Raw genomic sequence first — 12,757 nt, forward strand, 5'->3', positions numbered from 1 at the left:
GTCTTTGTGACACTGGGAAAGACTGAATGTAAGATTGTAGTTCTAAACTAGATTGTGGCACTCCATAGATCCCGGCAGTTACAGGGGGCAGCCCCATATCTTTATCTTTAGTAAATCCACCTATAGTTTGTCACGTTTTTCTGCTTTACTAGTTTCATGTACAGGGTGACCAACAGGAGTCGGACGTTTTTAGAACAGGTAGTACACAGTAAATGGTGATGGGAGGGGGGTGAGCTAGTCGTTCACCCCCCCCCCCCCCTCCACTGGAATGCCAATTTAGTCACAATGAAGCAGTGGACTTTACAACATTGTTTGCTTATGACAGCTTTGTTGAAAGTGGTGACTCTATCACATTAATGCAGCAGCTATTTCCTTGAGAATTCAATGTTGGTTGACACGGGGCCATTCCCCAGAAAATGCAATAATCCTGATGAGCGATGAAGCTCATTTTCATTTAAATGGAACAGTAAATATGCAGAACCTACTTTACTGGGCTCCTGAAAAATCTAGGAACACTCAAGAAAGACCTCTCCACTCAGCATGTGTTAGTGTGGTGTGCGGTTGTCCCTTTTGGCTTTAGCGGCCCGTATTTTTCCGAGGAAAATTGTGTAACAGTGACTGTTAACTCGGAATGTTACATTTGCATGCTGAACAACTTCTTACGTCCAGAACTTCGAAGACGACGAATAAACATGAGAAATATTAACTCTCAGCAGGATGGTGCCAACCAGTGGAAGTTCTACAAAACATGTTCCCTGGGCGCCTCATTTCACGTTTCGGCGATGTGTCATGGCCCCCAATGTCTCCTGACTTATCATCATGTGATTTCTTCCTATGGGGGTACCTGAAGAGCCATGTGTACACTCAAACACCATAATTTTAATGAATTGAAGGATGCCATCTGACAAGAAGTGGTCACGATTGATCAACAGCTGATGGCCCGAGTGATGGACCTTTTCAAGTGAAGGATTTTAAAGCTGCATTCAAGAGGATGGTCGTCATCTAAATGACATTTTTCATAACTAAATAACTAAAATGGCATGTCTTGTTTTTGTAAAAATAAATACATTTCAAGTTGAAAATCTACAGAGTACTTTTTTTTCAAAACCGTCCGACTCTCGTCAGTCACCCTGTATGATCTAGAAAAAATGGTTCAAAAATGAAAATGCTTCATAATCCCTCTCTATGCAACTGAACTCTGAATGCCTACTTGGACTTTCTAACCTAGTTGCATGCACATTGCTTTCCTTAACCATTTCTTTATCATGTAAAACTTTATTTCGTACACTGTTCTGTTTTTAATATAAATTGACAAATATTTGTTTTAATACTGTAATATAAACTGAGACAGACTGCCATCTACAGGCTGATTTTTTTGTGAATTAACTTCCAGACTCTGTGATAGTTTACAGTGATTGGTTCTTAATCAATTGCAGGAACTGGAGCTGTCAGTGACAGAATAACTGCTAGTAGGCATGTACATAGAAAAGTAATGGCAGAAAAAGACCGAGTGGTTTGGATTTGTTTTTTTTGTTACATTTTTTGTCTGAGTATAGATCTATGCTTTTCCCACACATGTTTGAAGCTTTTTATTATTATACAGGATTTATATAGCGCCAACAGTTTGCTCAGCACTTTACAATATAAAGGGAGACAATACAGCAATGATACAGTTCAATACAGGAGGGTTAGGAGGGTCCTGTTCCTTAGAGCTTACAATCTAAGAGAGAGGGGCTAGTGGTACAAAAGTTAATAACTGTGTGGGCCGAACTGATAAGAGAAAAAGATAAATAGGTTATTAGCTGAAAGCAGGATAGGCTTCCCTGAAGATACAGTGTTTTCAGAGATCGCCTGAAAGTGAGCAGAGTAGACAATAGTCAGATAGATTGGGGTAGAGAGTCCCAGAGGATGTAGGAGGCTCTGGAGAAGTCCTGGAGACGGGCATGGGAGGAGTAAACAAGGGAACTAGAGAGCAGGAGGTCGTGGGAGGAGCGAAAAGGACAGTTTGGGTGATATTTTGAGACAAGATTGGTAATGTAATTTTGGGCAGAGTTATAAATGGCTTTATATGTTTTTGTTAATGTTTTGAATTTTATTTGGGAAGCCAGTGGAGGGTTTGGCAGAGAGGAATTGCAGACATGGAATGGATGGTAAGGTGGATAAGTCTGGCAGCAGCATTCATAATAGACTGAAGAGGGGATAGCCTGTGATTACGTAGGCCAATGAGGAGGGAGTTACAATAGTCAAGGTGAGTGAATAAGTTGCTTAATGGTTTCAGTGGTTAAAAAGAGGCATATCTTGGAGATGTTACGAAGGTGAAGTCTACAAGATTTGGACAGTGATTGGATTAGGGGCTAAAAGGACAGATGGGAGTCTAGGATTACACCTAGTACCCTGGCATGAGAGGAGGGACTGATGGTTGTATTATTGATCTTGATGGAGAAGTCAGGGGAGGGGACACGGGCTGGAGGGAATATTACGAGCTCACTTTTAGAAGGATTGAGTTTGAGGACGTGGAGTGACATCTATGCTGATATGTCACTTAGTAGGTTAGTAATATGAGAGGAAACTGAAGGGGTGAGGTGAGGAGTAGAAAGATAGATTTGTGTGTCATCAGCATAGACATGGTACTTAAAGCCATAGGAGTTTATCAAATGACCAAGGGAGGAGGTGTAGATGGAAAAGAGAAGGGGTCCAAGGACAGAACCTTGAGGGACCCTTACAGAAAGGGGAAGTGAAGTGGAGGAGACCAAGTTATAGGTAACGCTGAAGGAGCACTGCGATAGGTAGGAGGAGAACTAGGAGAGAGCAGAGTCTCTGAGGCCAAGAGAGTGGAGTTTTTTGAGGAGAAGATGGTCAACAGTATCAACAGCCGCAGAGAAGTCAAGTAGTAAGAGTATGAAGTAGTGGCCATTGGTTTTAGCAGTTAGTAAATTATTAGTGAGTTTTAGTAAGCAGTTTCAATGGAGTGAGCGAAAGCTGGACTGTAAAGGGTCAAGAAGGTTGTTGTCAGTGAGGTAGGAGCTCAGGCAATTGTAGACTAAGTGTTCTAAGAGTTTAGAGGTAAACAGGAGCAGGGAGATGGGTCTTAAGTTGTTCAGGTTGGTGAGGTCCAGTGAGGGCTTTTTAAGTATGGGAGTGATCTTTGCATGCTTTAGAGGGGAGGGGAAGGTGCAAGTAGAGAGGGAGAGATTGAAGATGTGAGTGAGGAAGCATAGGACAGAAGTAGAGGGTGACCATAGTAGTTGTGAGGGAACAGGATCCAGGAGGCAGGTGGTGAGATGGGCTTCTGAGAAAACGTTAGTGACCTCTTCAGTAGTAACAAGGTCAAAAGAGGAAAGTGTTGAGGGAGGTTTAGTATAAGGTATCCTAAGTGGGATAGATGTCTTTGTCTGATGCCCTCACGAATTGCTCCATCTTGTAAGCAGTGAGTGAGTTACTGGATGGAGGTGGCGGTGGAGAAAGTAGAGAGTTAAAAGTAGAAAAGAGACGATGAGGACTGGATGACAAGGTATTAATAAGAGTGACAAAGTAGGTTTGTTTGGCAGCATGGAGGGAGAAATTTTATTTTAAGAAAGCAGATTTACATAGGGTGAATGCTTGCTGGGATTTGGTTTTATGCCACAATCACTCCAGTGCACGGCTATGTCTCTTAAGATTTCTATTTACTGTTGACTGGCTCACTACCTCTGCTGGAAGTTTATTCCAATCATCAACTATTTCAGTAAAATAGTACTTTCTGAGATTAGTTTTGATCATTCCTAGTTCATTCCTTAGTTTATGGTGATGTGCCCATGTTCTTGATTTTGGTTTCATGTTAAAAATACTGCCCTCCTCAACCTTATTAACCCCTTTGGTATATTTTAAGGTTTCAATCATGTCTCCCCTTTCCCTTCTTTCTTCTAGACTGTACATGCTAAGTTCTTGAAGTCGCTCTTGATATGTTTTATCCCCCAGACCTTTCATCATTTTTGTCACCCGTCTCTGGACTCATTCTATCTTATCAATTTCTTTTTGTAAGTGGGGTCTCCAGAACTGGACACAGTATTCTAAATGAGGTCTAACTAAAGATCTATATAGAGGGAATCAGGACCTCCTTCCTCCTGCTGGTGACCCCTGTAGTGATGCATCCTAGAATTCTATTTGCTTTCCGCACTGCCTGGCCAGACTGCTCGTTTTGCAATCATCTGAAATAAGTTCCCTCAAGTCCTTTTCCTGAGAAGTACTGACCAGTAGTTTACCCCCAATGTTGTACTCTAGTGATGAGCGAATTATTCAAAAATTCGGTTCGGCTGATTCGCCGAATTCGCCGAATAAATTCGCTTTCGAGCCGAATATATTCGCTGCGAATTTAACTTATAAAAAGGGTGTTTCTAGGCTTCAGAGAGCCTTTATATTAGTGCAGAACACTGTACCTTTAATTTAAATGCCCTTGGAGTCTGCTGGGGAAGAGAAATAATACTGTCGGTCAGTATGACATGCAGATGAGTGCCGTCGATCTTAGAATCACCGCACACTTCACTCATTTGGGCAGTCACGGGGCCAAAACCAGAGTGTGGAGCCACAGTGTGGCGGTGGAGGCAGCAGCAATGGGAGGCCATACAGCACCCTATGACAAAATGGAACCCACCAGCAGTGTGAGGAGACCTGAAAGTGGCACATGGCAGAGTGTGGCGATGGAGACAGCAGCAATGGGAGGCCGTACAAGGACCCATGACACACTCTGGACCTGGCAGCAGCATGAGGAGGCGGTACAGGGGCCCATGACAGATTACGGGCCTGGCAGCAGCATGAGGAGTCAGTACGGGGGCCCATGGCAGATTACGGGCCTGGCAGCAGCATGAGGAGGCGGTACAGGGGCCCATGGCAGAGTGGCGGAGCGTAAGCAGCTAAAATTGAAGGCCATACAGAGGCCTATGTTAAAAAGTCCCCCCAGCAGCAGCGTGGGGAGACGACTATCAAGAGTCCAATGGCAGAGTGGCGGAGCAGAAGCAGCTTCAATTGAAGGCCATACACAGGCCTAGGTTTAAAAGTCCCTCACAGTTAATTCCAATAACGAACTCCACTCCTCCGTGCAATCTACTTACGAGACCCTGGGCAGGTCTGGGTCCAATTTGTGGTAGAGACTGGTTTTGTTCAGCCATGCTTGAGCGAGTAATAACAGGTCTGTGCTGCCCTTTGGTGTCTGGCTTAATGCGCACAACACTGAACGTCCCAGCGTTTGTCAACGATTTGCCGTTAAGTGATGCAAACCCGCTGAACCACGTTCATGAGGAGCCGGTACAGGGGGCCATGAATCAGTATGGACCTGGCAGCAGCGTGAGCAGACGACAGAGGCACATGGCGCAGGGTGGCGGTGTAGGCAGCATTATTCTGAAGCCATACACAGGCCTAGGTTAAAAAGCGGAAGCCGTCAGCAGCGTGAGCAGACGACAGAGACACATGGCGCAGGGTGGCGGTGGATGCAGCAGTATTCGGAAGCCAAACACAGGCCTCGGTTAAAAAGCGGAAGCCGTCAGCAGCGTGAGCAGACGACAGAGGCACATGGCGCAGGGTGGCGGTGGAGGCAGCAGCAATGGAAGGCCATACAGCACCCTATCACAAAATAGAACCCACCAACAGTGTAAGGAGACCTGAAAGTGGCACATGGCAGAGTCTGGCGATGAAGTCAGCAGCAATGGGAGGCCGTACAGGGACCCATGACACACTCTGGACCTGGCAGCAGCAAGAGGAGGCGGTACAGGGGCCCATGGCAGAGTGGCGAAGCGTAAGCAGCTTAAATTGAAGGCCATACAGAGGCCTATGTTAAAAAGTCCCCCCAGCAGCAGTGTGGGGAGACGACTATTAAGAGTCCAATGGCAGAGTGGCGGAGCGGAAGCAGCTTCAATTGAAGGCCATACACAGGCCTAGGTTAAAAAGTCCCCCCAGCAGCAGTGTGGGGAGACGACTATCAAGAGTCCAATGGCTGAGTGGCGATCCGGGAAGTCAGCTTCAATTGAAGGCCATACACAGGCCTAGGTTAAAAAGTCCCCCCAGCAGCAGTGTGGCGAGACGACTATCAAGAGTCCAATGGCTGAGTGGCGATCTGGGAAGTCAGCGTTGTGATTGCAGATGCAATGCAGAGATTCTATGAGGTGATGCCGTGGGTGCGAAGAAGATCATATACCGTCGTACTTCCATCCATAAGACGGAACAACCTGCGAACCGGGAGCTTTATTGCCCTGACCCGCTGAGCAGCTTCTGGGATACCCAAGAGTTTGGCTTCTGTGGGGAATATGGTTGAAAACTGAAACTTAAAGGCATGTTGACGGAAGGGCACCATTGTCAGTGCTCCGGAGGGAATATAGCTTCAAAGCTGACACTTAAAGGTATATCGACGGTCAGAGACCACAGGAAGTGGAGCTTGCGTCTTAAATCGACTGAATGTGGCAGACGTGAAACGTCTATGGGCCGTATATATGAAACGGGTTGTTCCTCTTTCTGGAATAAGTGTTGGAAATGGCCACTCTTTTTGGTGTGGCGTTTTGTCTATTTAATTCCGATAACGGACTCTACTCCTCCGTGCAATCTAGTTACGAGACCCTGGGCAGGTCTGGGTCCAATTTGTGGTAGAGACTGGTTTTGTTCAGCCATGCTTGAGCGAATAATAACAGGTCTGTGCTGCCCTTTGGTGTCTGGCTTAATGCGCACAACACTGAACACTGTGTCCCTGAGTAACGATTCTGTGTCCCTGAGTAACGATTCTGTGGCCCTAAAGTCTCTGTGGCCCTAACTCTGTCCCTTAATACACACAGGTCTGTCTCTCTTGAATGACCGGAGGCTAATGGAGAATTCTAAGATGGCCGCGATTTATAGCTCCACCATTACACAGTGCTGGCTGGCTGCTGATTGGCTAATGCGATCACATGTCATGAATGCATTATGGGTCAGCGCGCCTTGTCTGCGCGCCTTCCCAGAGATCCCCGCCCCATCTTCTCTGTCCATTTTCTCCGTCGCCACACATGTCGCCGCCATTTTTGGGAAAATTAGATTCGTGCATCCGAAGTTTGCTAATCTTCGGATTCGTCGCGAATAGAATTTTTCCAAATCTTCGGAACGAATTCCACTTCGTCATGTTCGATTCGCTCATCTCTATTGTACTCTCTCAAGGGATTCTTTTTCCCTAGGTGCATTATTTTACATTTAGAAACATTGAACTGCAATTTCAATTTTTTTTTTACCAATCTTCCAGCAATGCCAAATCATGTTCTGTGTTACAAACACCTCCAGGGATATCAACACTATTGCACACCTTTGTGCCATCAGCAAAAAGACATACCTTACCCAACAATCCTTTAGTTATATCACTTACATATAGATTAAAAAGAACATGACCTAGTACAGAGCCTTGTGGTACACCACTAGTGACTGGTCTCTTTCCGAGTGAGCTCCATTTACAACCGTACTCTGGTATGTATCCTTTAGCCAGTTGTATATCCACTGAACCACCCAAAGGCTAACTCCTAGCTTGTACAACTTTTGTATTAGATCATTATGTGGAACTGTATCAGATGCCTTGCTGAAATTAAGATATGCTATGTCCACGTCCACGGCTCCACCCTGGTCCAAAACATTGATAACATAGTAAAAAAAAATCCAATCAGATTTGTCTGACATGATCTGCCCTCAGTAAAGCCATGCTTTTGGATCCAGCAAGTTGTGTGTTTTTAGGTGATCAATTAGCTTTCTGTTCAGGAGTGATTCCATTAACTTCACTACAACTGATGTTAAACTCACTGGCCTGTAATTGCCACCTTCTACCTTGCTGCCCTTCTTGTGGATAGGTACAATATTAGCTGTCAGCCAGTCATGGGGAACTTCTCCTGTTAGATGAGATTGATTAAAAAGATCAGTTAATGGTCCAACAACTATACCTCGAAGTTTTCTTAGAACTCTGGGATGAATACTATCAGGGCCCATTGCTTTGTTAATCTTTAACCCAGCCAGTTTCTCTGCTACCTCTGTCTCTGAAAATCCTAAAAATTATCCATCATTACTAGAACCAATATAATTTCACAACTTATTATTGTTAGTATAATTTATTTCTGAGAAGACTGAACAAAAGTAATTGTTTAAGTGCTTTGCTACATCCAGGTCTCCCTCAACATAAGTGTTCTGCCCAGTTTTAATTTTACTGATCACATCGTATTTTTTCTTTCTATCACTAATGTACCAAAAAAAGATTTTATCTCCTTTCTTAATAGATTTAGCAATTTCCTCCTGTTTCTGTGCTTTGGAAGCACTGATGTGTTTGGCCCCTTCTGTCTATTCTTATACTCTTCTCTGACATCTACACTTCCTGTTTCCTTGAATCTTCTATATGCTGATTTTTTTTTTACTTTGCTATCCTTATCTCTTTAATGAACCATATTGTTTTTTTCTTCTGTTTATTCTTACTAATTTGCCTGACATATAACCTAGTTGCCTGCAGGATGGTAGACTTCAACAGTGATTACTTAATCCTGTCATTTTACTCCAACCTTTTAGGTAATTTTTTAGAAATTCACCCATTTCAGCAAAATTCTTTTTTAAATCTAAAATTTTATTTTTGTATATGATTTTTCAGTTACATTACATTATTGTTTTGTGCAAATCGTGTACTACTTGTTTGCCCTAAGTGAAATACACTTTTTTTCTGGATTCCTGAAAACAGATTTGCTGTTTTCAGTTAAACAGGTAATCTAGACTTGATTTTTGCATAGCTAACACTGGCCATTGGCCTAAGGTGGCACATAGCCACCAACATATCACATTGCCAACTGTCAGTAATGCATTTCTATGTATAAGATACATGCGTCCCTGCTTACTAGACCAATCAGTCTGGGGCCTTTTTTGTTGTTACCTTGGCACACTTTGTGTGTTTGTATTAGTAGAAGAGTGTATTTTATACTTAACTTTACATTTGTAAACCTCGAACTGCAAGCAGACAAGGCTGGCAGTTTGGTGTACTCCTAAAATAGAGTGGCAAACTGAGGCTCTTGGCTGAAAAGCTAAAAAACAGAGTCTCATGTGGCTTGTGTGTCTCTGATCTTGTACAGTGGGGATCGAAAGTTTGGGCACCCCAGCTAAAAATTTGTATTAATGTGCATAAAGAAGCCAAGGAAAGATGGAAAAATCTCCAAAAGGCATCAAATTACAGATTAGACATTCTTATAGTATGTCAACAAAAGTTAGATTTTATTTCCATCATTTACACTTTCAAAATAACAGAAAACAAAAAAATGGCATTTGCAAAAGTTTGGGCACCCTGCAGAGTTAATATCTTGTACTGCCCCCTTTGGCAAGTATCACAGCTTGTAAACGCTTTTTATAGCCAGCCAAGAGTCTTTCAATTCTTGTTTGAGGTATCTTTGCCCATTCTTCCTTACAAAAGTCTTCCAGTTCTTTGAGATTTCTGGGCTGTCTGTCACACACTGCTCTTTTAAGGTCTATCCATAGATTTTCAATTATGTTGAGGTCAGGAGATTGTGAAGGCCATGGCAAAACCTTCAGTTTACGCCTCTTGATGTAATCCCCCATGAATTTCGAGGTGTGTTTAGGATCATTATCCATTTGTAGAAGCCATCCTCTCTTTAACTTCAGCTTTTTCACAGATGGCATCAAGCTACCATCCAAAATTTGCTGAAATTTTCTTGAATCCATTTTTCCTTCTACTCGTCAGATGTTCCCTGTGCCACTGGCTGCAACACAACCCCAAAGCATGATTGATCCAACCCCATGCTTAACAGTTGGACAGAGGTTCTTTTCATTAAATTCTGTGCCCCTTCTTCTTTAAACGTACCTTTGCTCATTCCGGCCCAAAAGTTCAATTTTAACCTCATCGGTCCACAGAACTTGTTTCCAAAATGCGTCAGGCTTGTCTATATGTTCATTTGCAAAGTTCAAACGATGATTTTTGTGGCGAGGACGTAGAAGAGGTTTTCTTCTGATGACTCTTCCATGAAGACCATATTTGTACAAGTATCTCTTTATAGTGGAATAGTGTACCACAACTCCAGTGTCTGCCAGATCTTTCTGGAGGGATCGTGCAGTCAAACGTGGGTTTTGAATTGTTTTTCTCACAATCCTGCGAGCTGTACTGTCTGATATTTTTCTTTGGTCTTCCAGATCTTGCTTTAACTTCCACTGTTCCTGATGACTGCCATTTCTTAATTACATTCCGAACAGAGGATATTGACATCTGAAAAGGCTTTGCTATCTTCTTATAGCCTTCTCCAACTTTGTGCGCGTCAACTATTTTCAGTTTCAGTTTTCTAGACAACTGCTTAGAAGAACCCATGGTGCTGATTGTTGGGGCAAGGTCAGATGAGTCTGGGCATTTAAAACCTTTGAGATTGATATAACCTGGTCTTCCCAGATGATGATTGAGAACAATCCATGACACTGGCAGGTCTCAGCTTTGCAAAGGGGGCAGTGCATGCTATAAATTCTGCAGGGTGCCCAAACTTTTGCAGATGTCATTTTTTTGTTTTCTGTTATTTTGAAAGTGTAAATGATGGAAATAAAATCTATCTTTTGTTGACATACTATAAGAATGTCTAATCTGTAATTTGATGCCTTTTGGAGATTTTTCCATCTTTCCTTGGCTTCTTTATGCACATTAATACAAATTTTTAGCTGGGGTGCCCAAACTTTCGATCCCCACTGTATGTAAATGAACTTGTTAATGAAGAAGGGCATAAGGGCAGTGGACTAGGAGGGAAGAAAGTATAAATCTGGCCTTGCAAACACTGTTCAGTTGAGCTTAGACAAAGTATAACATTGTGCATCATTACTAAGCAGACAGTAGAGCTTGTGTATATCTGGGGCAAATATGTCAACCCAAAGTTCATATATAATTACAAATTAGTACATATAAACAGGCTTTTAAAAACATTAACATCAATAGTATTTCCACTAAGATGATCTATTTTATAATTGTTTATGAAAAATAGAAGTTCCCCTTTAAAATAAAGAAAAAGCAAAGTGCAGTAATCACCAACAGTTATATGTAATCTCTCATTGTTCTTTTGTTTAATTTTGTTAAACAGACTCTATCCTGAATTTTAATAGCATATCATGTATCCTCTTAAATTAATACTGTGGACATGCTATTCCATGAGAAACCAAGAGTACTTCTTGAGATAAAAAAAAGAAAAAAAGGGAACTTAACGTCTTGCATCTTTTTACTGTTGAATTGTCAGCATACACATAACCAGCTTAGCATATGATTATATTTTAATATAATAAGCATAACTTTTTTCCTGTTGAGGCTTAATGTCACATTAAACTCTTTTAATTGGATTTACAACATGGATTAGCTCATCATCCTATTTTTCACACTTTTCATTGCTTTATTTTTCAAACTCTTACAGGCTTTATAATGTGTATTCTACTTTCTAATTTTGTTCTTGAAGTAGTATATCCTTAATGTTTTTTTGTGTTTTCCCATTCAAGATTGGACAACTGGTCTTCAAAGGAGTGAAACGACTGAACCGGATCCAGTCAATAGTTTTTGAGACCGCTTATAACACCAATGAAAATATGCTCATCTGTGCACCAACTGGTGCAGGCAAAACAAACATTGCCATGCTAACGGTCTTGCATGAAATCCACCAAAATATTCAACAAGGTGTCATTAAAAAGGATGCATTTAAGGTATTTGTTTGCCAAAGTCTAGTCTGTGTTAGTAATATACATGTTTATACAATGAATTGGAAATGTTATACAGAGAGCCTTTAATTGGCATGCTCTTAAAGTAAAGCCAAAATAAACTAGGAGTAACTTATGCTTTTTACTGTAAGGCCTCATTCAGATGTTTGCTGCCATCCATAGCCTGTGAATGAGCGCCTTTTTCATGAGGCTTCAGTATCCAGATCCTTCATGCAGGCAGCCCTTTCATGTCTGTTGGGACACAGCGGCTGTACAGATACAGACACTTGTTTTAATTTGACAGCTGTGTGGGTGCAGCCGCATAAACAAGACACTCATTCACAGGCTAAGGTTGTCAGCGCCCGTCTGAATGATGCCTAGCACACAATACATAATATGCAGTCACCATTATCTGCTAGTGAACAACGTGCCTACTATATGAGTGTATTTGGTGGGAAATGCCAGATGATTTGTGGGTGTAAGGAGGAATTTTTTCCCTTTTGTCTCCCAAAGTGTCAGAGTCAGACAACTTAAAGGTGTTGCATTGGGGTTATAATTAAAAAATCATTTGAGCCTTTTTTTAAACCTGTTTTGAAAAACAATATTTGAATTTTGATAACTGAAGCAGGACAGCCACCCTGCTACACCTTATAAGACTTATTGACTAGTGTGCATACTTGCATTATCAAGACAAAGTGGGCACTCCATTTGTAGGTAGAAAAAATTGTTGGATGATGGTGTCGTTTCAGGAATGTTTGTATTCTTTGTCAAACTTTTTTATTTTACATTTTAATTGATAGGAGATTTCACATGTGGTGTACAATTCTTTTGTTTTATTAGTAAATAATAGTATGTTTTCGAGGGCATTAGTCAGCCCTAATTCATATAGAGAATGCTGCTTGATTTTGCTCATTACTATAATAGCAATCCTTATTTGTGTCTTGAAAATCTTATTACCCATGTGAAAAAGCTATGAAAATGCATTTAGCTTTGATGCAGAACCAATTTTCAAAGTGATGAGGCTATATAAACAAAATCCATTGTCCTCTAAAGAGCTGCACACTTATCCAGCAAAGCTAACAACTTA

The 12,757-nt window shown here is 41.8% G+C and overlaps 1 protein-coding gene across 1 annotated transcript in view; it reads left to right on the top strand.

Moving 5' to 3' along the window:
* The window catches only part of ASCC3 (activating signal cointegrator 1 complex subunit 3), a 915,848-nt gene that overhangs the window by 173,402 nt on the left and 729,689 nt on the right, over positions 1 to 12,757 (top strand). Inside the window, exon 8 of the mRNA XM_089665174.1 lies at positions 11,476 to 11,676. Coding sequence (XP_089521300.1) covers positions 11,476 to 11,676 — 201 coding nt within the window. The remainder of the gene's footprint in view (positions 1 to 11,475; positions 11,677 to 12,757) is intronic.

The sequence above is a fragment of the Staurois parvus genome, unplaced genomic scaffold, assembly GCF_062004578.1.
Source record: "Staurois parvus isolate SC_StPar_1 unplaced genomic scaffold, SC_StPar_1.0 ptg000048l, whole genome shotgun sequence".
NCBI classification, from domain to species: domain Eukaryota; kingdom Metazoa; phylum Chordata; class Amphibia; order Anura; family Ranidae; genus Staurois; species Staurois parvus.